This window comes from Arvicola amphibius, chromosome 17 (genome assembly GCF_903992535.2).
Source record: "Arvicola amphibius chromosome 17, mArvAmp1.2, whole genome shotgun sequence".
Classification (NCBI taxonomy): domain Eukaryota; kingdom Metazoa; phylum Chordata; class Mammalia; order Rodentia; family Cricetidae; genus Arvicola; species Arvicola amphibius.
The window spans coordinates 4,191,368-4,217,019 of NC_052063.2; the positions used below are offsets into that span (position 1 = coordinate 4,191,368).

At 47.4% G+C, this 25,652-nt stretch overlaps 1 protein-coding gene and 2 long non-coding RNA genes across 3 annotated transcripts; 1 reads left to right on the plus strand and 2 right to left on the minus strand.

Annotated features, from left to right (window-relative positions):
* Nucleotides 1-2,363: 2,363 nt before the first annotated feature.
* Ascl1 (achaete-scute family bHLH transcription factor 1) lies at nucleotides 2,364-5,219 on the minus strand. Its single transcript, XM_038314841.2, has 2 exons — nucleotides 3,871-5,219; nucleotides 2,364-3,502 (listed from the first exon to the last, which is right to left on the minus strand). The coding sequence occupies exon 1, from the start codon at nucleotides 4,598-4,600 to the stop codon at nucleotides 3,911-3,913; it is 690 nt and encodes a 229-aa protein (XP_038170769.1). The 5' UTR covers nucleotides 4,601-5,219; the 3' UTR covers nucleotides 2,364-3,502; nucleotides 3,871-3,910.
* A 954-nt stretch (nucleotides 5,220-6,173) lies between these two features.
* LOC119803431 lies at nucleotides 6,174-11,594 on the plus strand. The gene is made up of 2 exons (XR_005283645.1): nucleotides 6,174-8,889; nucleotides 11,378-11,594. It is a non-coding gene; the product is annotated as an uncharacterized LOC119803431 (long non-coding RNA).
* A 4-nt stretch (nucleotides 11,595-11,598) lies between these two features.
* LOC119803430 lies at nucleotides 11,599-24,657 on the minus strand. Its single transcript, XR_005283644.2, has 3 exons — nucleotides 24,102-24,657; nucleotides 13,981-14,052; nucleotides 11,599-13,019 (listed from the first exon to the last, which is right to left on the minus strand). It is a non-coding gene; the product is annotated as an uncharacterized LOC119803430 (long non-coding RNA).
* Nucleotides 24,658-25,652: the final 995 nt, after the last annotated feature.

Genomic DNA, 25,652 nt, shown 5'->3' on the forward strand with positions numbered 1-25,652 from the left:
AGATGGGAAGAGGCACTCAGGAATAGTTAGTTAAAAGGGGCATGCAATTTCCACTGTAAGGACATTTACTAGATCCCTTTAGTGGACCCACTGTGGACACCAAGGAATCAGGTTGTTCCTTCCCACCCTGCACAAGGTCTAGTGGAGATGCATGCCCCCCCCCCACCGGGTCAGCCCTGCCCATGCCAGCCCTCCTCTCCTTTGACTGTCTAGGTAGAAGACAGTATATATTCACTGCCTGATAGATCTACCTGGGTAGTTTCCCATACAGAGATTCCCACTCCCAGAGCTGAAGGGAATTTGGGAGGTGAGGCATATGGCCCAGTAGCTAAGCCAGGCTGAGGAGTAGCTATGCAATCAACCCCCATCCCTCTACCTCTCTCTCTCCCTCCTTTCCTCCCTCACCCCACTATACCCTCTAGCCTCCCCCCCCCCGCCCCTGCGCTCCCTGTCTATTTATTTCAGGCCAGTTTCCAGCCTTAACTAGTGGTCGTGGCCCCCAAGGCTGTTTAGGAATAGGTAAGATCTCTCAGTCAATAATGCAAACCAAGTCTTCCCCAGAGAGCCCCCCAGGGAAGGCTTAAAATGGGGCGGAGGGTGCGCGATTGCTGGCCTCTGGGGTCTACATTTTGTATTTCGCTGACAGCCCTAAGCCCGCCGCGCAGCCAATGGGCAGCGGTGATTTATGGAGCTGACTAACGCTGGCTGAATGCGGCCTGTCAGAGCGCTGTGAATGGCTTCCCTTCGCCGCACAAGCCCCGGCTTTGTGTTGCTAAGCGATTAGAGCAGATGTAATGAGATTTTGCCCATTCCTAGCTTTGGCAAAATTGTGTGTGTGTGTGTGTGTGTGTGTGTGTGTGTGTGTTTTGTGAATTTTCGGAGTTTGCCTTCACATTGTGGCAAACAACCCGCTAACTTTGCTCAGAGTTTAACCGATATTTCACATTCTGAAGAGGGTAAAAGAACACCTGTCCTTGCAGGCAAAAGAAAAAGAAAAAAATCTCTTTGGTGGGGGTTGCAACATTTATTGTAATGTTGTACTCATTGCCATAAATGACTCGCAACACTTTCTCTGCATACCTTAGGCAGCTAAATCAAATGGAAAAGGGATGGGGTGGGGGTGGGGCTGAGGCAGAGGGGAGCGTCTAGTTCTGGTCTCCCAAACAACACAAAAGCAAAGCCAGTACTACAGAAGCATTGCTTCCCCCAAGTAAGCTCTAAATTGGCCCACTGCTGGCAGAAAGTCCGATTATTTATGGCGATGGGGAATTTACTGATTTTTTTTCCCCTTAATTACGCCCATCTCTATGAAAGGGACTGAAGCCTCCATGTGCATTCTATAGAGGGTCATTTAGCAAAATGACATCAGACGCTGTGGCATGCTCCACGCATAGCGGCTTTCAAAAATGGTTATTCTGTGCCCCTAAATGGTATAGATATACCAACACGGGCTAGATTTTTAACTCTGGAAAGACGCGCCTGCTCCCCGCTCTTTGTTGGGTTTTGTAAGATGCATTTTGCGCCTGGTTTTCCGCTTGGCTGGAGACAACGCAAACTGAATCTGCAAGTGATACAGGCAGCGAGCAAGGAGCCTGCTCGAGGTCGAGTAGGATTCCGAGCACGTCCTTGGTAACTGACAAGAAGCGAGCCAGCCAAAACCCCACCAATTTCTTTTTGAATCTTGGTAATTGGGTACTTTTACACGCTGCTCACGCTACGGGGATAGAGTCACAGCTTTAGATAGGCCTGAGTCTCAAAGCGACCACACATTTGTACTACATTTACATACTCAAGTCTAATTCTGTCTGCAGGGAATTTGTATCATATGGGTCTTTTGCCTCAACACAGGCTGCAAAGTGTATATATTGGAGGAAAATATCTATAAATTGGGTGGGGGGAGTGTGTGCCTAGAAGTGAGTGCAGAGGAGTCCACTCCACCCCTGAAGTTTGTTTGTGGACAGGGGACCTCCATCCCAACTTTCAGCACTATCCTTCCAAACACCCAACCTTCCTTCTCCCTGTGGTGAAAACCTCAAATGGGCCACGAGTGGGGGAGAGGAAGGAGTGTCCCTTCCCAGGTGACTGTTTTGGGGATATTTTTAAATGCATAGTCTGTGATGGGGTGACACACCTATGAATTGCCATTGATTTCCCTGGAAGTTGTCTATATGCACGGTGAATAACAGAGAAGAGACCCCACACACAGCCATCACCAAGTTACCACTGGAGTGGGACTGGCTGGACCACTTATCCCCCTCCGCTGCTCTGCAACTGAGCACCCTTGGCGCCACTCTCCCTCCCTTTGAGTATTTTGATAGCTTAGCCAGGAGCATCAGAGCCAAAGAAGACGTAGAGGCAGCTGGTCATTTTCTCTCTCTTGCTCTTTTTTTATATAAAAAAGGAAAAAAGTTTTATTACAAAACTAGCTTGTATGTATAAAACAGGGTTATACACGTTTTTGTAAGTTTGTAATAAAACAGTAAGGGAGGAAAAAAAAAGGCAGTGGTAGAAATTTCCAAAAGGCAACCCATGGAAACCAACTGGCCGCCACTTTGCGTTTGGACAGTAGCTGCATGAACTTTGTTCTTCTTGAACAGTTTTTTAATAACATCATTAATACATTAACAACGTTTCTAGGAAGTAAGACACATCGGTGCTGAAGTCATTCTGGTGGCACTTAAATCTCACCTACGAAGGGAGTTCCCTACGAAACCACAACGTGGGGGGGGATGGCAGTTGTAAGACGGACTACAAAGTATGCAGAGGTAATTGCATTACGTGTTAAAGTATCAAGATATACACATTTTAAACCATTTGTACAAAACTTCTATAAATTTTCTCTCTCTTTCTTATGTACAAAAATATCTTAATATATCCCCAAACTGGTTAGGATAGATACAAATAGATTTTTTTCTTATAATAAAAAAATTCACAAAGATTGGAAGCATTCTCTGATGAAAACAGAAGCAAAGACAGTGGGAGAGAGAATTAGGGCTTGTGGGAGGAGGCCACCAGGATAGGGGAAAGATGTCCAAGAACCGAGTATGGTTTAGCATGGCTGCTTTACCGCAGGCAAATGCCCACAGCTCGCTGGGATAGGGCTTACTAAGGAAAGACATCAACCCAGTCCAAAGGGCTAGGACTTGGTTTGGGCAGAGGGCAGAGGGCGAGAGGTGAAGGCACTGGCAAGTGCTTTCAACCCTGCCTGTTAGTGGCTGGCTGGGAGTTACTGAAGAGCCTATGGCTCTCTTGCTCTAGGAAAGGAAGCCACTGCTTTGCACACCAGCTGAGACTTGGGCTTAGGTTCAGCTGCTAGTCACTCATTCGTCTCCGAGAATGATTGGAGTGCAGAGATGCTATTTGCAGCCCAACCCTGTTTGCTGAGAACGTTGCCCCTGGAGGTCGTCCTTCTGGTTTGTGTTTTCTTCTTTCTCCATTTGTTTCTTCTTCCCCCTCAATGTCCTTGGCGAGACACACTAAAGATGCAGGATCTGCTGTCACCCTGTAACAGAAACAAGATGGGTGAGTGTGAATTTGGAGGGCAGCAAAAGAAGATGTGAAGGCTTGGGGTGGGGGGAGTCTGTTAGGTAAAACATCTCTTTGGACAAGTTCCAGGACTCAGTCCCCAGGGTCTCTGATCCTCACCTCTACCCTCCATCCCTTGGAAACTTGGGCAAAGCCACTTTCGGCGGGGGAGGGGGTGGGGTGGGGTGGTCAATACTGAGGCTAACAAACTAGGATTTGGAACATTTGGAACAGACACACTAACAACAACAATAACCCCTCCATGTTCCTTTCCTGGAGACAACCTCTACCCTCCATGTACCCTCAAAAAGGGGGAAAGGGGCTCAGGCGAGAAATGAAACGTACCTGCTTCTAAAGTCCATCCCCAGCAGGGGTCGGCAGCGCCTCAGAACCAGTTGGTGAAGTCCAGCAGCTCCTGTTCCTCTGGGCTGAGAGGGTCGTAAGATCCCTCGTCGGAGGAGTAGGATGAGACCGGAGAACCCGCCATAGAGTTCATGTCGTTGGAGTAGTTGGGGGAGATGGTGGGCGAAAGGACGCCCGCCTGGAAGGCGGCGCTCACCGCGTCGTGCTCGTCCAGCAGCTGCTGCAGAGCGCGGATGTACTCGACAGCCGAGCGCAGCGTCTCCACCTTGCTCATCTTCTTGTTGGCCGCTCCGTTGGGGACGTGCTCCCGGAGGGTGGCAAAGCCCAGGTTGACCAACTTGACCCGGTTGCGCTCACGCTCGTTGCGGCGCGCCACGGCGGCCGGCTGCTGCTGCGGCAGGCTGTAGCCGAAGCCGCTGAAGTTGAGCCGGCGTTTGCAGCGCATCAGTTCCGGAGAGGACGAGCGCTGGCGCTTGACCTGCTTGGCCGCTGACTTGTGACCGCCCCCTGAGGGCTGGCCGTCGGCCACTGGGCTCAGCTGCGGCGCCTGCTGCGGCTGCGGTTGCTGCTGCTGCTGCACGCTCTGCGCTGCTGCTGCTGCTGCTGCCGCCGCCGCCGCCGTAGCAAAGAAGCAGGCGGCAGGCGGCAGGAAGGGCTGCGGGGGCTGCGGCTGCTGGCCGGCTCCGCTCTCCATCTTGCCAGAGCTCTCCATGCCCGGTCAAAGAGTCGCGGGAAAGAGCGAGAGGAGTGCGAGGAGTGCGCGGGGAGGACGCGGAGCTTTATGGGGACGCGGGGCTCGGAGGCACGATCAGAGGGGGTGAAGAAAAGGAGAGAGGAGGAACGGGCCCCGGAGGAAAGTTAAAAGAGAAGAAACGCGCGGAAGGCCGCGGAGTTCTCCAGCTGCGGCGGAGGAAGGTGCCTAGGCGATTCTCTTCCCTCTGCGCCGCCTCCTCCCTCCCCTCCTCCCGCCGCGGTTGGCTTCGGGAGCCTCGCGTGGCGCTCGCGTGTGCGGCCGCCGCCGGCGCCTTCTCGGTATTAAAAGAAAAGGGGAAAGGGAAGGCTGCAGCAAAAGTCAGTGCTGAGCGCGCTCTGCCGGGTCGTGCCGCTGCGGTGCTGCGCTCTCTTGCGCCCGGTCTCCCTGGCTCCAGCCTGGGTCGAGCCTGATTCTGGATTATTTGGTTAACCCCCTTTCTTTCTAATTCCTCTTTCGCCCCCAATTCGCCCTCCCTGATCTGCTCCCAGCCGGTACGCCGTCCACGTTCCCTGGCCAGAAGTGAGAGAGTGTTGGGCGGCTGCGGTGCGGCCGCCTTTTCAATGGGACACCCAGCCCCACGCGCAGCCCTGGCCCCGCCTCGCCCCCCACTCCCCACTGCTGCTGCGGGCGGCTGCAACCCCCACCCCCTCTCCCCCCCCCCAGCTCCCTCCCTCCTCTCCTCTCCCCCCCCCCTCCTCCGGTTGCCCGCGCCCGCTCCTTGCAAACTCTCCATTCAGCCGGGTTTGTTGTTGCAGTGCGTGCGCCTGGCGCGTGCCGGACTCCCGGCTGAATAAACAGGCTGCGCGCTCGGGGCGGTGACTCAGGGCGCCAGGGGGTGGCTCTAGAAATGGGGACCTTCTTCTTTTTAAAAAGGGTAAATGGCTCTGGGACTTGGGGTGCCTAGGTGGAAAGTCTAGAGGGAAAGTGTCTTTGGAGTCTACTGAGAACTTGGAAGAAAATGCACTGAAGGATTCAGGGGAAAAGTAGCAAAGGAACCTCACACAGGTGGGGAACTGGGGTTCTGTTTTTTTTTCTTCTCTCCCCAGGTCTTCTGGAGGATTATTTGACGGCCCTAAAAAATAAAAACAGACTTGCAATTAGGTTTAGAAAAATGGAAGGGGAGAGACCTTGCAGACAGTGAGTGGCATATGGTGGCTGTTGAGTTCTAACCCCTTGAGTTCTCTCACTAGCGTTGTTGCGCTAGATCAGTGCTACCCTCTCTGAGTCGCCTTTGCTTCTGTACGGTTGCATTTAGTGGGCGCTGCCATCCTATCCAGCTTCAAGCATAGGATGTGCTGGATCCAACTCGGCAAGAGTGGAGAGGCGCTAAGAAGCTGAGGCAGGAGAGTCCTAAGTTGGAGGCTAGCTTGAACTACACAACTACACAGTGAGATATCCCTCAGCTTTAAAAAAGCGGTGTGAGTGTGTGTGTGTGTGAGAGAGAGAGAGAGAGAGACAGAGACAGAGACAGAGAGACAGAGAGACAGAGAGAGAGGTGCAGGTGGTCAGTGGTTTAGGAACCTGTATACAGGTTCTCGGGGTTATCTAACGCTGGCCCTCTGTAACACCTGCCACTCCTCAGAAGATGCTTTCTAGACTAGCTGCGAAAGGAGAGCGCTCCGGGATATTCCAAACCGCTGCAGCTGCCGGGAATTGAAGGTGACTGAGTTTGGGCAAACGGAAAGGCTTCCTTCCTTGTCCCGGTCTGCCGCAGCCGTCTCGGAGGCCTTGGCGCAGCCTTCAACCCGCCCCAGGCGTGTGCCTGGCGGGTCGGTGGCAGGCGACTGGGAGCAGAGCCCGCTGGGGCCGTGTGCTGGCACCGCGAGAGAGGGGGAGGCGCCTGCGGCGGCGGTCACCCTGCCGCTGGGACAGTGCCTGCCCAGGCGCCCTTCCTGGGCTTAGGCCTGGCATTCTCTGTCCGAACCAAGTCCAGCTTAGAAACGCCAAGCACTGCAGGCAAAGGTCTTAGACTGCTCTGGTAACACCCTGGGCTGGTCTCTAGTCGCGTCTACATAGGCAGAACCAAGCCTTTGGCGGTCCTCTGGTGGATTTGTTCAGAAGTCCTCTGGGCTGATGATCAAGATCTGGAGCGCAGTAATGTCTATGGTGAAGTACCAGGATAATGGCATCTAGTTATCGTGGTTATTATTATTTTAGTTATTATTGGAACCATTTTTTTTTTCAGTGTCTTACTACATAGCCAAAGCCTTGAGCTCTTGGCGATCTTCCTCCCTTAGCTTTCCCAGGACTGAGATTTTTGAGCATTGGTCACAACTTCCCGTCAGGATAATTGCTTCAAAGGGTCCACGAGGATGTTCCAGAGAGATGTCCTACACATGCGTGGCTAATTAAGAGTGTTCTTGGTGGAATAGTGGTAACCACGTGCAGAAAGAATGGCCGACTTCCTAACTGAATCCCACATCTTACCTTGGCTATCTCTTTGTATAGGAACGGTTTGGGGGAGCGCAGGATGTGACCACCAGTTCTGCAATCCTTCCCACTCTGGCAGCCATAGGCTCTACCATAGCCCGCTTATTGACCTCTGGGAGTCTGAGTTCCCTCACCTGTACCATGCCCTGCCCCTGCCCACAGAAGCAGGGACTGGATTGGTGAGAAGTCATTCTCCAGTATCCATCTAGGACATGAATTGTGACAGGGTGTGTAGGTCACCTTTCGGTCACAGCTATGAAATGCCCGAGGTGCTCTGCCAACAGGAGAGGTTTGTGTTAGCTCACAGTTTTAGAGGTCTCAGTCTGTGATCAATCAGCCCCTTTGTTGAGCCAGTGTGAAAAGGTATATCATACTGAAATGCATAGAATGGCTAAAAACTAGTCCTAGTATGGCCAGGGGAAAGGGGAGCAAGAGAAGAGTGCTGGTTGGTTGCTGTTGTGGTTGTTTGTTTTTGTTTGTTTGTTTTGTCAACTTGACACATTCAAACTTAGCCAGGAAGGCAGAATCTTCATTGAGAAATGAATCTTCACCAGATCGTCAATTCATAAGTCTATGGGGAAATTTTTTTTTGATTGATGACCGATGTAGAGTGGAAGAGCCCGGCTCACTGTGGGTGCTGCCACCCCTGGGCACATCCTCCTGGGTTGTATAAGAAAAGAGTCTGAGCAAAACCACTGGGTGCAAGCCTGTAGGCAGAGCTCTTCCTCGGCCTCTGCTTCTGCGTGGAGCTGCGGCTCTGTCTGTCTTTCATCCCTTATGAACTGAACGGCAACTGTGCCGTAAAATAACCCTTTCCTTACCAAGTTGCTTTAGGTCACGGTCTTTATCATTGCAATAGGAACCCAACTACAGTGCTGTGACAGGCCTGCCTGCACTCTTCTGGGAGGATTTAGGGATGACTTTGGAATGTCAGGCTTGAAAAGTCATTGAGTGCTTATAGCTTCATGCCCTGTTGTGGGAGCTTGAAAGACAGGGATGCTGGAGAAGAGATGGAGGTGGTAGAGACCTGGCTTGTAAAACTTTGCAACGAAGCAAAGACAACTCGAGTGAGTTTGAATTAAGAATCTGTGGCTCTGGTCAGCTGGGGCTAAAATATCAACTGTGATGAACAAGAGGCCAGAAACACTGAAATGAACTTTTGTTTTGCTGGGACAGTCCATGTTGGTCATCTAAAGCTGGAGCTTAGAAGTCAGCTGCAGCTAAGAAGAGACCAGTATCATCGAGGGACAGGACAGCACATGGGAACTGGGGACCAGAGGGAGCCAAGGCAGTTGAAGATGGTAATGCGTAAGAGCCACCCAGGTTATACAGGTTTTGAGGTCATGGGTGAGTCTTGGAGAGCAGCTGAAGCTTGGCACTGTATAGCAAGGCCAGAGTTTCTGAGGAGAAGCCTTTGGTGAAGGTTTACAGTAGAGACTCCAGCATGTTGACACTGTCAAGGGCAGCAGCAGCTGTGGCGTGGAATCCACCTGAGCCTATGACACAGGTTGTATGTGTTGTGTATGGCAGAACAAGAGAAGTGGGGACCAGAAGATTATGAGTGAGTCCCAGACGTTGAACACTAAGCTATTTTATATTTACTGAAGTTTGGCTTTGCTCTGATTTGATTAGGATGACAGTACCCCGATTCTTCTTTCTTGGAGCAAGTAATTATTTAACTTATTTTTTATTTACAGGAGTCCACAGTTGAGAGACTTTGAACTTTTAAATGTGTTTAGGGAAGAGCACACTGGCTGTCCAGTGCCACAGGACCAACCCTGAAAACATACATACAAGTAACACTACAGACTGAACAGGTTAGCATATTTGAATTTGTATGCAATACCAATTAATGAAGAAAGAGGCTATAAATTTGTATAAGAACGGGGTAGGGTATATGGAAGGGCTTAGGAGTTAGAAAGGGAAGGGAAAGCCAGGCGGTGGTGGCGCACGCCTTTAATCCCAGCACTCAGGAGACAGAGGCAGGCGGATCTCTGTGAGTTCGAGGCCAGCCTGCTCTACAAGAGCTAGCTCCAGGAAAGGCTCTAAAGCTGCAGAGAAACCCTGTCTCGAAAAACCAAAAAGAAAAAGAAGAAAAAAAGTGAGAAAAGAAAGGGAAGGGAAAATTCTTGTTATTAAAGTATAATGTCAAAAACAAAAAACAAAAAGATGTTAGATTTTTTTCAAGAAAACTTGGGCTTTTAAAGTATTGAAAACTTTAAGGCTGAGACTATGCTTATATTGCGTTATCAGTGGGAGATCTTGGTGATGAGCAAGAAAGGAAAGGCTATGGTTTGACAAATAGTGTGTTTGTGTGTCCAGTTGACAGCAGGTCACTTGTGCTGGTTGGTTTTGTCAACTTGACACAAACCCAGATGTATCTGGAGAAGGGGACTGTGAGTTGAGGAGAGGCCACCATCATATTGCTGCAGACAAGCCTGTAGGGCATTTGCTTGGTTAATTATTAATATGGGAGGCTCAGGCCACTGAGCGGTGCAGCCCTGGGCAGGTGGTCCTGGGGGGTAAAAGAGAAGCAGGCTGAGCAAGCCATGGGAGCAGGACAGTAAGCGGTGTTCCTCCATGGCCTCTTCAATTCCTGCCTTGAATTCCTGCCTTGGCTTCCTTCTGTGCCCTGTGACTCAGGCTATGTAAGCCAGAAAGACCTATTTCCTTCTTAAGTTTCTTTTGGCTGTGATGTTTTATGACAGCAATAGAAACCCTAACTCATCCTAACTCATGCCACAGTCTCCTTCAGGCCTCCAGGGACCTTAGAAGCTCCCAAGAGGCCCTACCTCTTAAAGACTCTACCATCACCCTGAAGGAAAAGCATTTAATACACGAAGCCTTAGGGAATATTTAAGATCCAAACTAACGCGGAGTGGGAGACTCGGTTCTTGGCATCCCGGAGTCGCACTGCGAAAATTGTTCTAACTACTGGGAATTCAATATCGTATCTCTCCGCCTAGCACTTAATGTTAAATAATTCCTCTTATTCTTGGTCAGTGATAATGCCGGTGAATCAGGGTGGCAGAAATAGGAACCACATTTTAAAGCACTAACAACGGCCAGGATATTAAATGCCGATCACGCAGTGTGGTCTTTCGCGAAAGGGGACACATATTCCATATCTACATCCTGTGGCTGTCTTGTCAACCAGTGGGTCGACTCTGAACCAAGTCCCCGGGTTTTTACTTGACCAGGTCACTTGAACAAAGTCCCATTTATCTGGACATGAAGGAATAAGATACTTCATACGAGAAGAACTGCATACCTTTATCCCAAATGGGGTGGAGGCACACCCTTCACCTATCTGTCTAAGCTGTTATGAGGATGAAGTCAGGAGTTGTTGATGAGTCTCCTTTGTAAAAAGCCCTATGGGTATCAGAACTGTGCCTTCATTCTGTTTGGTACCCAGAATATAGACATTCTAGGGAAAGGGGATGGTTTGTCTCATCTGTACATACAAGAAGGGACTTGATTTCTACACTTTTTTCTCATGTCATACCATCCGTGAGCTGGACCCTACTTTAGGTTGGACCTTGTCTGTATTCAGAGCCGAGATCCTGCGGGAGGAGAAGGCTCTCCTAGTGAGCCACAGGAACTGCTTCCTAGACGACCTGAGCCTGGCGCCTTTAGTCTTTTGGAATCTTCATTTTCAGAAACAATGGAAGGCCAGATAGGTGATACTTTGTTCATATACAGCTCAGAATCCTGTGACTTCTCTCTGTGGGAATGAGGTATGTCTCATCTCTTTGAAAATTTTCCACTTATGCTACATTTTTTGGGGTAGAACATTCAATACTAAAGACTAAACTAGGTTTTATTTTATTTTGTTTTAATTTTACGTTTTGTTTGTTTGGGTTTTTGTTGTTGTTTTGAGACAAGGTTCCCTGTGTGGCCCTGGCTGTCCTGGAACTCGCTCTATAGACCAGGCTGACCTCAGACTCAGAGATCCTCCTGCCCCTGCCTCCCAAGTGCTGGGATTAAAGGTATGGCTAAACTAGGTTTCCCATGGACTTTTTTTTTTTTTTTTAAAATAAAGTTGTGTGTATAGTGGATCTTAAATGAGGGGCAAAGAGGGAAAAAATGCAGTTGAGTCTTGGACTCTGATTTTAGTGCCGTCAACAATTTGAATCCCTGAACTTCAGGAGAAAAGAGGGTGCAAATAGACTCAGTTGCACAATACAGGGCCTCATTCCTGCAGGATAAGCTGCCCTATCCCCATGCTGGGGTCTATCCTAAGGGAAGAAGCTCTCCTACCCAGGAAAAAGGTAAGTATGTCCCTAAAGAATCTCTTCATGTTAGGCACCCCCTTTCTGAAGCCGCCTCGGGAAACCACTGGGCCTGAAGCAGAGGCAGCAAGGGCCCTCAGGACAGAAGACAAACCTCACTTGTGCCTTGGTTCTGCGTCTTGGTCACAACAGCCCGGCTTGCACCTGCACCAAGAACTCCAGACTTCTAATGAATCAATTCACTTTTTCAATATGTCTTAAAAAAGAAAAGTTGGAGAAAAAAAACAAAACAAGCACCAAGTATATTTTATTGTGGCTTTTTGGATAAGGAAGAAAGGTGGGGGCGGAGTAATTTGCAGGCACCCTCACAGGGTCTTTTGAAGTTCTCCAAATGAGAAGAACTAATGCTAACTCTTTATTTTTTTTCTAAAGCCCCATTTACATTATGATTAAATACCTTCCTTGGGTAAGCATAAAGAAAAGTCGTTAATCTATATAGCTCTCCAAAGAATCAATACATTCTAAACTTTTGTAGGATTTGTTACACTCTATTTTGTTGTTACAGTAGGCTCGCCCAGCTCTGTCTAGGCACATGGTTCTTCTTCCCTCCCCCTCAGCACCTCCTCCAAGAATGAAAACAAAGCCAAGGTCTTTCACCATAAACAAAACCAGCTGATTCTTCACAGAGAACCCCTGAATAGCTTGAGAAGGGGGGAGAAAACTTACAATAAATGGTGCATTTTTTTTCTCTGCTGGGTATAGCATTCAAGGATCAGGGCAGTATTCAAACAGAGGTCCATTTTTTTGCTCAGCAAGCGAGTTTAGAAAAGAAGCGTGGAGTCCATTCAGAGCCGCCCCCGCACAATCACGGGGCTCTGTGAAAACTATCTTCCATGCCTTGTCAGACTGTTTCTGGGGACCAATTAGCGCTTTGTTGCACGGCTTCTTTTGCTGCGTCTTTGAGCAGCAGGAAAAAGCGCTCTTGAGTCTCCCCTTATTTTGACCATTTCAGTCATTACTCGGTGTAATAATTAATATGACAACTGGACGCTCCAGTTTGTATAGAAACACCTCAGCGACAGGAGCGAGTTTGCAGTGGGTGGTAACGAGCCGCGCATCGGCCCCAGAAGCCACACACACAAAAAGGGAATGAATGGCGACAGAGAAAGAGAAGGAATAAAGATAAAATAGTTGGCACAACGCAGAGCGACATAAAACAGCCTGGGACGGAGAGAGGGAGGAGGAACCGGGACAATTAGAAGGGGAGGGGTAAACACCCTACGGAGGTTAACTTAGTTTGAAACTGTTTTGTGAATAGAACCGTGGACGTGAGTGGCCAGATTTCAGCCCATTGCCCCCGCCCCCCCCCCCCCCGCCCTTTTTTGAACCATTTTGGAGGAGGGGGTGGGGATAGGAGCTGCTGCAATCTTTAGATTGTTCCCGGACTCCGAGAAAGTGCGTCCACCGGCAACCAAGCTCAGATCCCAGCAGCCCCTCGTTTGGTGTTCAGCAAAAGCCAGGTCACCTTGACAGGACCAGATATACTCGACCTTTTCGGGGGTTGAATTTGGGGGAAAATATATTCCAGACTTCCAGACACTGCATCAACTCTGCACAGTCTACGTCTGCGGGACTCCGGAGCTGGGAGGGGGCTCCAGAGTTGCGATGCAGCTACCACATCTCAGTCTTGTGCTGTGTGCCCCGGGCTGCGACCCCTATGGGACGGCGTAATAAATAATTAGAATGTTTAAGTCCGTTGGCCACAGCTCATGCTAATGAGGCAGATAAGAACTCACACTAAGCCTAAGCCACAGTTTGCATATAAGACAAACAACAACAAACCCCACAAAAACTCCCCAAACTTAAACCCTGCTCTTTTTGCCCCAACTTGCTCCTTCTGTAATTTCTGTCCCCAAACCTTTTACTTAATTCCGATTCCTCTCACACACCTTCCCTCCCTCATCCACACCCCAATATCCCTTCCACCCAGAGGGGCCTCCTTGTGAAGACTGCCCAGACCAGTTCACTCCCAGCTGCCCTGTCGGCCGGTCATCTAGGGATGGTTTTCTTTGTGTGGAACACAAGCAAGTTCACAAACCCGGGGCTTCTGTACGCCTTAGATGTTGTCCAGGTTCAAGGGGCCAGAGGAGCTTCCAGGTGGGTGAAGAACTGGGGCACAAGGAATGGGGAAGTTCCTGAACTGCTCCTACCGCCTCCCTGAAGCAGGGACGTTTTACCAAAAGTGTCTGAGGTCAGTCGTGTGTCCCCATTGTGTGGCCACGTGTCCTGTGTCCATCAGCACCTCCCCAAGCCCGGACTCAGCCTGACTCCTTGCTGTGCAGTCTGGGAATACTGTGGCTGATCAATCAGTGGACCGGGGGACATGGATACTGGCACTGAGGACCAAGGACAAAGTTTACTGGTAACAGGTTTCAGAGGAAGCAGAAGCCAGGCCAGCCTCGGAGAGAGACATCTAGCCTGCCTGATTCTGTCAGTCTTCCATGGCTTTGTAGATCGCAAACAAGGAACAACAAGCAGGATTTTCAGTCCTTTGTGGGGGTGGAGGAGAAGGTGGTGGGGGTGGGGTGGGGGCAAGGGTCAGGGAGTAAATTTGAACATGGATATTCCTTAGCATGAAACCTGAAAGAGCAACAAAGACAAGATTTAAGGACTTACTATTTGTAAAATTCGGACAGGAGTGCCAGGCACATGGAGAGCCACAGATGTGTGTTGAATATAACACTCACCCTGAAATATGGAGGGAGGGGGCACACTGGTTAAGTACTAGAAAATACTGTTGAATTCTAAAAGTGACTAAAGCTGACATGGCCATCAATCCATGGCATAACTGGCAAGTCTAGTCCCATGAATCGTCCTCGTGGAAGGAAAGACCATTAGCACAGGGCAGGACTGTGCTGATTATCTGGACTGTCCTGATTATCCGGACTCCCCCCCCCCCTCGTCATTCCTCTAAAATAACCTCCATGGGTAAATGATATCCTCAACTTGCTGATGCTCAAATTATGGACCTTGCTAACCCTCAGCATCCCAGACACAACGATTAGTGTTAGGGACTTGAGTAAACTTTGGGTCTTTGGTGCATCTTGATTAACATGCAACGGAATGAAACACCCCTGTTGCCCACAGCCAACTGGAGAAACAAGACAGTCATCTGTGACTGGAATATTTTCTCCGCTGAACATGTGGGGACCGCCATGTCGTCTATGCGGGATGTGTGGATCGCTTGCCACCTGCTGGTTGTTTGTCGAACTGCAGCAGGGATGTGTTGAAACTCTGCCTGCGGGATTCGTTTTCACTTTGCTCAGTTCAAGTCTCTTAGCTCTGCTCTGTGTAATCAGGTGTGTGTGTGTCCCGTTCACCACGATTGCCACAATAGTGATATCTGAGGTGTTCTATCTGTGTGTGTGTGGTGCACGTGTGCACACGTTTCCTCGTCTGCGAGCATGTCCGGAAGTCAGAGGGTGATAGCCCAGTACTGAACACGTGTCAGTCACGTGTCACCTTACTTTTTGACCCAGTGTCTCTCACTGAACCGGTAGTATCCATTTGGTGAGACTCTTTGGTCATTGAGCTTCAAATATCCCCCCTCTTCCCTTCTTCCCATCACTACCATGACTGGCTTTTATTTTATTTTACTTTTGCTAATCTGAACTCAAGTCTGAATATTTGAGCTGCAAGAACTTTATCCACCGAGCCATTATCTTCCCAAACACTGGGGTGCGTTTAATATTCGGGTTCTGGAGCTTCATCCTACGCCCCCCTCAAACAAGATCCGGGACCTTGTTCTCTCAACAAACCCCATTTCCTATGCCAAGGATGGGACTGCCTCACCCGAGGTGCGCCCCGTGGGAAGGCAGTGAAGAGGGAACCTTTTCTGGTAAGAGATGGGTATTTGTCCTGGAAGGTCGGGAACCCTGGTGGTTTTGACGGAGGGGAAATGGGTAAGTTAATCCTGAGATGTTTGTCCTGCTGGATCTAGGGAGTGGTCAGAAACCTAACTCAAAGGGAAAGGTGCCACTCGAAAGGCCTTTCTCTCACTGTTTGTTTTATTGTATTTTATTTATTTAAAACAATCTTGGCATTTAAATACATTTGGATCATTTTCTTCCACTCCCCTAAGTCCTCCCAGATCCTCTTCTCCTCCCTACCAATTCAACTCTAAGTTCTTTCTCAAACACAACAAAAAAAAGCAATACAAAAGAATCTCCCAAACCAAGAAAACAAAATAAACCATCCCCCAAAGAAAATAAAACCACCAAACTGTAGCCAACTGAAAAGCACACACACAAAACTCTGAAGTCCATTATATGTTGGGTAACTATGCCTGAAAATGGGTCCTCTCCTGGAGTGGTTGATATACCAAGTGTCCCTCTGATGACGAAAACTGATTTTCTCTCCCCCATCAGGTATAAGCGGCAGTTCAGTTGTTAACTTTTACTGTGGTGGTGTTCATTCATTCTTCTTTATTAAAAAAATAACAAAATAAAATATAATAAGATAAAACAAATCTATTCCTTTAGAATTGGACAGGACAAACCAACAGACGGAAAAGAGCCTGAGAGAAGGAATAAAAATCAGAGGCCCATTTGTTCTCTCACTCAGGAATCCCCTAAAAAATGCTAAAACAGAAGCCATCATAGGAACGCAGAGAAGCCGATGCAGACCCATGTAGGCCCTGTGCTTGCTGCTCCAGTCTCTGTGAGCTTTGCACATGTTCATTTAAAGGGGCTGCTTCTCCTGGTGTCCTCCACCCACTCTGGCTCTTATACTCTTTCTGACTTCTCTTCTGTAGGATTCCCTGAGCTCCGCGAGGAGGGATCTGTAACCAACCAATCACTGATGTGACTTAAGGCCCACTCCACACTGATATAGACAGCCCTGGGACCTAGGGGACAACCACATAATATTGGTCTAAAGAAAGAAAAAAAATGTAGTGATAAAATGACTCTGAATGACTTTCATGCTGTGCTCCTAGATCGGTGCCTTGTTCAGCCGTCGTCAGAGACGCTTCCATCCTGCAGCAGATGGGACAAGTGTAGGCCAGCAGGCTGATACTACACAGAGATGGAGAGACCCTTAAGCACACAGCCCTACATGGGATGCCTCTATCGAAACTTTCTTTCTCTTAATCCCATGCGTATGCCTGCACCATCAGTTTAATATCTTTATTAAGCCACAATTATACTCCAAAATGTCATCCAAAAAGGAAGTCTACCCATCCCACGACCTATGACTAGCTTCACCCCGTTTATTTCTCACCCTGCCAATGTTTACCCTTTACCAAAGGTCCTAATTTTGATGGTTAAATTTATGTGTCAACTTGACTGGGCGAGAGTCCAGAGATCCAACTAAATATTTTTAGCACTTGTCTCTAAGGATGTTTCTGGATAACTTTAACATCTGAATTGTAGATTGAGTATGACATTACTTTCCCTGTGTTGGGACCCATCCATTCTGAAGAGAACAGACAGGGAGAATTCTGTCTCTGTCAGCTGTTTTCTCACTTTCTACCTCTTGCCCCCAGACTGGGGCTGAGACAAGAATTCGTGCTGCAGGAATCTTTCTGGAATAACACTCCAACATCGATGAAAACAGAAGAGAGGAAACATTCACCATGCCATAGATCCAAGCCAAGATAGTTCCTGAAAGCCCTTGGTCCTCGGTCACTTTCTATCCTTGTGTTATACTCTCAAGCCACAAGGTGGGGTGAACGAGCAAGTGAGAATTTACGGAAGCACACAGAAGCCGGCCGTCGGCCTTCTGGTTTTGAAGGCATATATTATAGTGGACAGGTGTACGTGTTTGTGGTCAGGTTGCTAAGGGCAACGGCCCATGGTTTCAGCTGTTTCTCCGGGTCTTTTTGTTCCAGGCAGCAGGTGAACTCATGCTTGGAAATGAACACTACAGCAGCACTTAAAATAAGTCACAAAATCACTAGCTAATAATTTTTTTCAATATTACTCTACTTCACTTGTTCCTGGGTCTCCAGGCTTTAGAACTTCAGGCTGAGTGAAGTAATCCCCAAAATCTAATGTCTATCAATCCATCTTCCCCCTTCCCCTTCCTCCCTTCCATCCTCCCTCTCTCCCTCCCTCCCCCAATCTATCCATCCATCTATTATCTGTTTTTCCAGTCTCTTTCTGGTTCTGATTCTCAGGAGCACTCACAAGCGATACGGTTGCAAGTGACTTTATTTTGCTCAATGTATCAATCCGCTGCTTCAAACACTTGACTGGCACAATGCATTTGATTCTGTGGGCCTGTGATGTTTAGACTTAGTTGTCAACGTAACTGTATCTGAGGTCAACTAAAAGGCAAGACCTTGGGCAATTCCTGTGAGGGAATTTTGTGGATCAGATGATTTGAAGTGAGAAGAACCTACCCTATATCTTGGTGCTGTTTTCCAGCGGCAGCCTAGATAGAAGAAGACAGAGGAAGCTTTGCCTGCGTTCTCACCGGCAGGTTCACATGCTTTGCTCTGTATAACTTTGCTGACATCAGAACTCAGATTCTATGGGTTTCCAACATGGACTGAAGAACAGCGGCCCTCCACGCACTCTCTGTTCTTTTTAGTACTATGCTGGAACTGCTGGGGCACCCTGCCTTGTGGGTTGAGAAGTTACTAGGTTCTTGTCTTCTCTAGTATGAGATCTCCATCGTTGGACTATCCAAACCACACAGTGTAAGTCAGTCTAATAAATCCCCTTTAATATCTATTCGTTCTCTCCATTCTGTTCCTCTAAGGATATAATTTTTGTGTTTTGGAGACAGGGTTTCTCTGCAGCTTTGGAGCCTGTCCTGGAACTCACTCTGTAGACCAGGCTGACCTTGAACTCACAGAGATCTGCCTGCCTCTGCCTCTCGAGTGCTGGGATTAAAGGCATGTGCCACCACTGTGTGGCAGGATATGATTCTTTTAAAATATTTAAAATTCATTTTACATACTAAACACAGTTCTCTCTTCCTCCCCTCCTCCCATGGGGAGTCAACAAAGTCTGGCATATCAAGTTGAGTCAGGACCAAGTGCCCCCCACCCCCATCAAGGCTGAGAAAGGTATCGCAACATAGAGAATGGGCTCCAAGAAGCCTGTTCATGCACCCAGGATAAATGCTGGTTCCACCGCCATGGGCCCCACAGAAAGATCAAGCCGCACAACTGACACCCATATTTAGAGGGCTTAGTTAGGTCCCATGCAGGCTCCCCAACAGTTCAGAGTTCATGAGCTCCCACTAGCTTGGGTCAACTGTCTCTCTGGGTTTCCCCATCATAATCTTGGCCCCTCCTTGCTCATGTAATCCCTCCTCCTTATCTTTGATTGGACTCCAGGAGCTTGGCCCAGAGCTTGGCTGTGGGTCTCTGCATCTGCTTCCAGCAGTTACTGGATGAAGGTTCTGTGATGGCAATTAGGGTAGTCACCACTCTGATTACAAGAGAAGGTCAGTTCAGGTACCCTCTCCATTTTTGCTAGGAGTCTTAGCTGGGGTCAAAGGATATGATTTTTAAGAAAGATATCTACATACAGATACACAACCCTCATAGCCTCTTGAATTCTTTTCCTTAGGATGCCCTGCTTCTTATCCCTTTGAATACAACAAAAGAAAAATAAAAGAGTGTGTGTACATTTATTTAAGCGTTATTATCAAGAGTACTACTGGCAAAGAAATGCTGGCCAAGAGTTGAAGAAATGTGAACTGTGTAGAACAGAAGATTCCCTCAAGACTGTAAAATCAGATGAGTGTCAGGCCTGGGTGCCTCAGGAGCCCTGTCCACACCCGAAGTCCATGAAATGATGTAATCATGTCCACTGAACATACGTGAAATGGATCCTTGTCTGACCTTACCTGTCGGGCTCTCAGAGTCCGCGGCCTCTGGATGTGAGCAGTGGAGACGCTCAGGGGCACACTGTGCAGTTCCTCTCCCGTACTCATGACCTCATGAGCGTGGATCGTGAGAAAACACAGTGAGGTCAGGGAGGAAGGGGCTGGGTGTCATAGTTCCGATATGCATACTTTATTCAACTGTGAGTGTATGGGATTCGTTTTGAAGTTACAGTTTTTAGCATCAGGGTTACCAAATGCTTGGAAACTCGAAAGCCAGGATAAGCTTCCCCTGGTCTGCTGTGGATTATAGCGCACCAGTTGTGTGAACTGGCCGTGTTCACCTAACCTCAGGTCGCACCTTCCTTTCCACCTCCAGTCACAAACAGCTTAGGTATAGTCCCGAATGTATAATCCTGAGACGCGTCCCATTTAATTCTAATCTAGATCTTTATATGGGTGTCCCTTCTACTTGAAACCCCCTTTGCTCCCAAATCTGTGATTTTGTAACCTTCTCCTGACTCAGTTCTCAGCTCAAAGTCTCTACGTTCAGTAAGTCTCCTCTTGTTTTAACCAGTCCCCCTCAAAAACCTTTTATTTTTTTTAAAAGAAAACACTATCTTTTTTTTCCATTTTACATACTAATCCCAATTCCTACTCCCTCCCCTCCTCCCATTCCCTCCACCTTATCCCTCCCCCCTCCATCCACTCTGCAGAGAGGGCAAGGCACACTGCTCCGAGAAAGAACCAAGATTCTCCCTGCTATGTCCAGGCTGAGCGTGGTATCCATCCAAAGAGAATGGGTTCCAAAAAAGCCAGTACAAGCAGCAGGGACAAATCCTGGTGCCACTGCCAGTGGTCCTGCAGTTTGCCCCAGCCATGTAACTGTTACCCACACTCAGAGGGTCTAGCTTGGCCCTATGCTGGTTTCTTCCCAGACCGGCTGGTGTTAGTGAGCTCTCATTAGCTCAGGTAGACTGTTTCAGTGGGTGTCCCCATCACGGTCTTGACCTCTTTGCTCATATTCTCACTCCTCCCACTCTGACTGGAGTTTGAGAGCTCAGCCCAGTGCTCTGCTGTGGGTCTCTGTATCTGCTTCCATCAGTTGCTGGATGAAGGTTCTGTGGTGACATTTAAGCTAATCATCAGTCTGAATATAGGGCAAGGCCAGTTCGGGCCCTCTCTCCTCTATTGCTTAGGGTCCTTGCTTGGGTCATTCTTGTGGATTCCTGAGAATTTCTCTAGTGCCAGGTTTCTTGCTAGCCCCATTCTTTTTTTTTAAATTAGCTCTTCTATTCTTTTTTTTTTTTTAATTAGCTCTTCTTAAAATTTTATTTCTTTTTGGTCATACTCAATGCTATGTTTACTTTGCTTTTCTTGTTTTTCTTTCTAGTCTCTGTGTTTACTGTCCGTGTTCCTACTAGAAGTGAGATCAATGGGAACAGTAACCTTGACAGTCCTGATCCCCACTGTCTAGAACACTGCCTGGTAAATGTGTAGTCGACAAACATTTGCTGCGCACATGCGTGAGCGGATGACCGTACCCAGTGAGCTCACTCTGAGGTCCCTGAGACGGGATGCTAATGCATTGGCTCCAGAGCTGTGCTGAACCCACGCGTATCTCCTTTTCATTCAATATACCTTTAATCAAAGGCGCTTGATTTACTAATTGATTTCATTAGAAGCCGATGTAATGCCTAAATTCTGCTAAGAATTCCTGGAATAGCCGGCCCTAAATATTATTCTGATAAAAAGCATGACTTCATATCTTAATCACATTTAGGTTATAGGGCATTAGTCGATAATGACCTTCAAATTTCTGGACTGTCTATGTGGGGAAGAGGATTAAAAAGAAAGTTATGATAGAAATGAAATTCTGCAGAGGGAAATTCCTAATATTTGAGGGTGACATTGAAGTGTGTCCTTTAAATTCTGCTGAGGAAAGAGCAGTTCTTCTGATAATGTCTATCTTGCACATCTTCTTTTTGTGTCTCGTCTTGTGAGGATTAGATGTGGCCATGAAAGAAGCTTCCAAATAATGGATTTAAACAAAATAGCAATTCATTTCTCTTTTTTCTCTTTTCTACAAGATGCCAGGCCAGCCCACTCCTAGGTGTCAAATGCCGTGCCCTTTCCTCTCTTGACCCGTCTCTTACTTTGCTTTGAAAAGTATGGATGGCCGACATTCTTAAATTTATCCCAGAATCCAACATGGCGACTTCTGCTCCAACAGGATTTCTTCATTGAAACCCTCAAGGAACAAAAAAAAAAAAAAAAAAAAAAAAAAAATGGATGGAGAAGGGTATGCCTCTTACAAAACACTTCCTTGTGATAGTACAGATTTCTCGCTTGGATTTCTTGGGTCACACATTTGATTTGCAGCTACCCTTAGTTAGCTTCAAGGAATTCTGAGAAATGCGCCTTTGATTTTACAAAGAATTTCAGCGATAGCCCAAGCTCCAAGGTTCCATTTCTGTGAGTGAGGACACAGCCTCTTTCCCTCCTATCAGCCGGTCCTCCAGTTTCTGAGCTATACAGCCTAGTACAAGAGTGGGCTTGTTGTGTTTCTGTAAAGTGGGCCGGTGGGGAATCAGTAGGCACAAATGGATTCAATTTATTACCGAAGATATAAGAGATGCTATGGCTTTCATTGGTTCTCCTCATCAGTTTGGAATGCCTTCAGTTAGGGGCTAAGCCTAGAGTGCGCTGGTTTGCACACACTCTGATGGTGGCAAGGAACTGAGCAACTCAATGCTCTTACCTAAAGCAGACATGGTTTTTTGTTTGTTTGTGAGACAGGGCTTCTCTGTGTAACAGTCCTGGCTGTCCTGCAACTAGCTTTTGTAAATTAGACTGGCCTAAATCACAGAGATCCACCTGCCTCTGCCTCCTGGGTGCTGGGATTAAAGCCATGCACCACCACTGCCTGGCTAACAGACATGATTTTTTAACCCTGGAATAAAGTAAGGTTTTGTTTTTATGTGTGGTGTGTGTGTGTGTGTGTGTGGTGTGTGTGTGTGTGTGTGTGTGTGTGTGTGTGGTGTGTGTGTGTGTGTGTGTGTGGTGTGTGGTGTGTGTGTGTGTGTGGTGTGTGGTGTGTGTGTGTGTGTGGTGTGGTGTGTGTGTGCGTGTGTATAAAGAGGAGGGAGACATGAATACCACAACATATCTTTGGAGCTGGAGATATGCTTTTTGTTCTTATTATACTGACCTAGAAAAAAATATTCTAATCCAAAGGGAGAAACAATCGCCAGAACACTTACAAAATACTGCATCAGAGAATTATTTCAAGTTCAGAATTCCCTCTTTGTAAAAGAAAAATTTAGAGAACGGTGCAATATCACACTACAAAACTTAGGAAATTCTACTCCTTAATACCCCTGTGGCCAGATAAGTCATAGGCCCTAGAGGAGAACCCAATACTATTATTCTGTTACATAGGTACAGTCTTGAAACAGTTCCCAATGACCCATAGATCAGAGCATGATTCAACCCAAACCAGAAAAGTTTCCCTTTTCCGTGCTGACAACTGACACACCTGATCCACGAGCGGAAGATAAGAGATGACTGCCCCACATGGGATGTCTGTATCAAACCCCTTGCTCCAGACTCACGGAAAGATGAAGAGAAAGGGTTATAGAATCAAGGAAGGTAGGCCCTATTCTGAAGACTAGCTGGGCCACGTGTGCTCGACCTGTGGGAAAGGAAAGATCATCTCAAGGTTGGGTACGAGGGGATGGGAAGGTGGAGGGGGCGGCTCTTAGAGGGTTACAGGTGGTGAATACGTTCAAAATACATAGGAGGACACATTATTCTTAACAGAGGGGACTTGAGGCCTTGGCTGGTGGCCTGAGGCCACTTGGGACACAGACAGATACTCCCTGCAGAGAGAGCTTGGGTATAGAGTTTATTTAGTGTGTGTGTAGGGGAAGAAGGAGTTAGGGAGAGAAAGGGAGAGAGAGGAGGGGACAGAAGAGAGAAAGAAAGAGAAGGGAGAAAGGGGAGAAGGCTGGAGAGCTGCAGGAAAGCCACTTGGTGGGGAAGGGGACAGACTGGAAGTGGGCAGAGCTTGTCTCTTAAAGGGACAGGGTACCAAGGTGACAGGCCTACAGATTACAATAGGACATTCTCAAAGAAATGTTAATTATTGTTCAAAAAACAAAAACAAAAACAAAGAAGAGAGAAGACATCCCACGCCAGGTGCACCTGTGGAGTTTATTTTCTGCCTCCGCGGGACTAAGCGTGGAAATGAGTGCTGGTTAGAGACGAAATCTTGGCCTTTATCCTGCCCTGTGATTTTTTTTTTAAAAAAATCTTTTTATTTTACAATAAACTGAAAATAAATTATATTTGCGGAAGCAAGGCTATAGCTTAGTGGTAGCATGTGCAAGATCCTAAGTTCAGTCACTGGCACCAAAATGTTAGACTTAAATATATGAAAGCATTGCTTAAAATAAAAGATACCATAATTTGCACTCATAACACATGGACAATGGTGAGAATTGTCAGTTAGTATACTTTTAAGCAAATACACTTGATTTACTAATTGTTATATTATTAAGAATTCCAGTAATTCCTCTTTTTATGATTTTTTTAAAATTTTTTTTTTAAATTTTATTTTACATTCCAACCACAGCTCTCCCTCTCACCATACTCCTCCCTCCCCTCTCTCCCCCCCAACCCAGTCCTCATCCACTCCTCCCAAAGGGTAAGGGCCAATTCTCAAGTCCCCCTTTTTATCAAGGAAGAATTTAAAAGTTATTAAATTCTTAGAGGTGGCCAAAGGCTACACATCCATCTATGTAGCATCTGTCTTGGTCCCATGGCACTGAATTCATAAAGGCTATTGTTTGGAATGGTTTAGATTCATCCCGATGAGTGTGTGGTAGGTGGGGAGTTTGCTCAGGTGGAAGGAGAGGTTATGCCGTATCCTGTTCACCTGCGTGTGTAGCACACACCTGGCACTCACGTATCAAGTCGGCTTCTGCTGTTTGCATCCACACAAGGTTCTTCCCAGAATTCCTTTGGTGTCCCGCCTATCCATCTGTGGGTGAAGCAGGGAAGCAAGCTGCCGTGAGGGCTGGTGTTCGCGCAAGTGTTGTTGTCTCTGAGGGGAACCGCCTTGGTAAAGACTGTGGGCTGGTCCCAAACAATGTGAATGTCCTCCCTCTGTGAACTATGACTAAGTAGACCTCTGATATTGACTTAGCGGATGCTTGGTTTTTCTTTGAATTGGAACTTTTTGATAGTTATTACTGGCGTTCTACTCCACCTCACACTGTGTTAGGGAAAAAGATTTGCACTTTGCCATAAATTGGTAGAAGCCAATAAGAGATAAAGAGGAAGGCTGAGAGTATCCCAAGTACCTGGAAATTAAATAATATACTCTCTAAAACCCTTAAGTTATTGAGAAGATTATTTGCGAAACCTCAAACTGAGCAGCAGTATAACACACACAGACCAAATTCATTAATGGGCCTCACCTACAATAGCAGTTAGGAATGATTCATTTTAAATGTGTTTATTAGGAAAACACAGATGATCGAAAACAAGTTAGCGCTCAACCAAAGATGCCGGGAAAAGATTAGCAAAGCAAACTCAGGCGAGGAAGTAGTGAGGACAGGTTGAGAACAATCCGTGAAAGAGGGGGCAACCTAGAGGCCGGTGTTATGAAATGCGGACAAACATCTGGCAAGATGAAAGAAGAGATAAATAAATAAAACACAGACCTTGTAGGCCGGTCTGCAAAGTGCCGGTTGTGCAAGCAGGAGAACCAAAGTTCTATCCTCACAACCTGAGTAAAGAGACAGCGAGAGATGGTATGTGTTTGTAATCCCAGTCCTGGGGAGCTAGAGGTAGGAGGACCTGTAGGGTTTGCTAACCCACCAACCCGGCCTAATCAGAGTATCAGGATGAGGAGAGATGTAGGCGGATGTCACCTGAGAAGGAAGAGCCCGAGGTCATCCCCTGCACACACACACACCACACACACACACACACACACACACACACACGTGTGTGCACTCTACCCCCCAACAAACCAACAGATACTGAAATACAGAAAAAGGATGGGAATACTTCTAGACAGATAGGAAAATAATGTTACAAACAGTGATATGTTCCTTTCATGGAACACTTAAGAGACTGCATTAATTTTTGGAAAAAGTATAAAATGAGAAGAAAGATGATAGGAATAAGCGTCACAGTTAAATTGAAATGTAACCTTCAACTTTTCCCTGAACACTATCCTTCCCACCACACACACCTCCTTATTTCAGGCCCCGTGTATATAAGAAGACGAAACAATTCTCCTCCTGAAGATGATTACCAACCGTGTAAAAGTGTGCAAGGCCCTAACATAAAACCTTTACAATTGCTACTTCAAAATGAGACGACGTACAAGCAAGGAGGTGAAAGTTCCACTTTTCCCAAAAACAGGTAGAAAAATCCTACACGGGGCATGAACTGATGGGCAGTGATGATGGGCAAAGGCTCTTGCCGCCAAGCCG

What these genes read in the sequence shown, in the direction of transcription:
- Ascl1 (XM_038314841.2), bottom strand. Translation starts at nt 4,600, where the DNA reads ATGGAGAGCTCTGGCAAGATGGAGAGCGGAGCCGGCCAGCAGCCGCAG.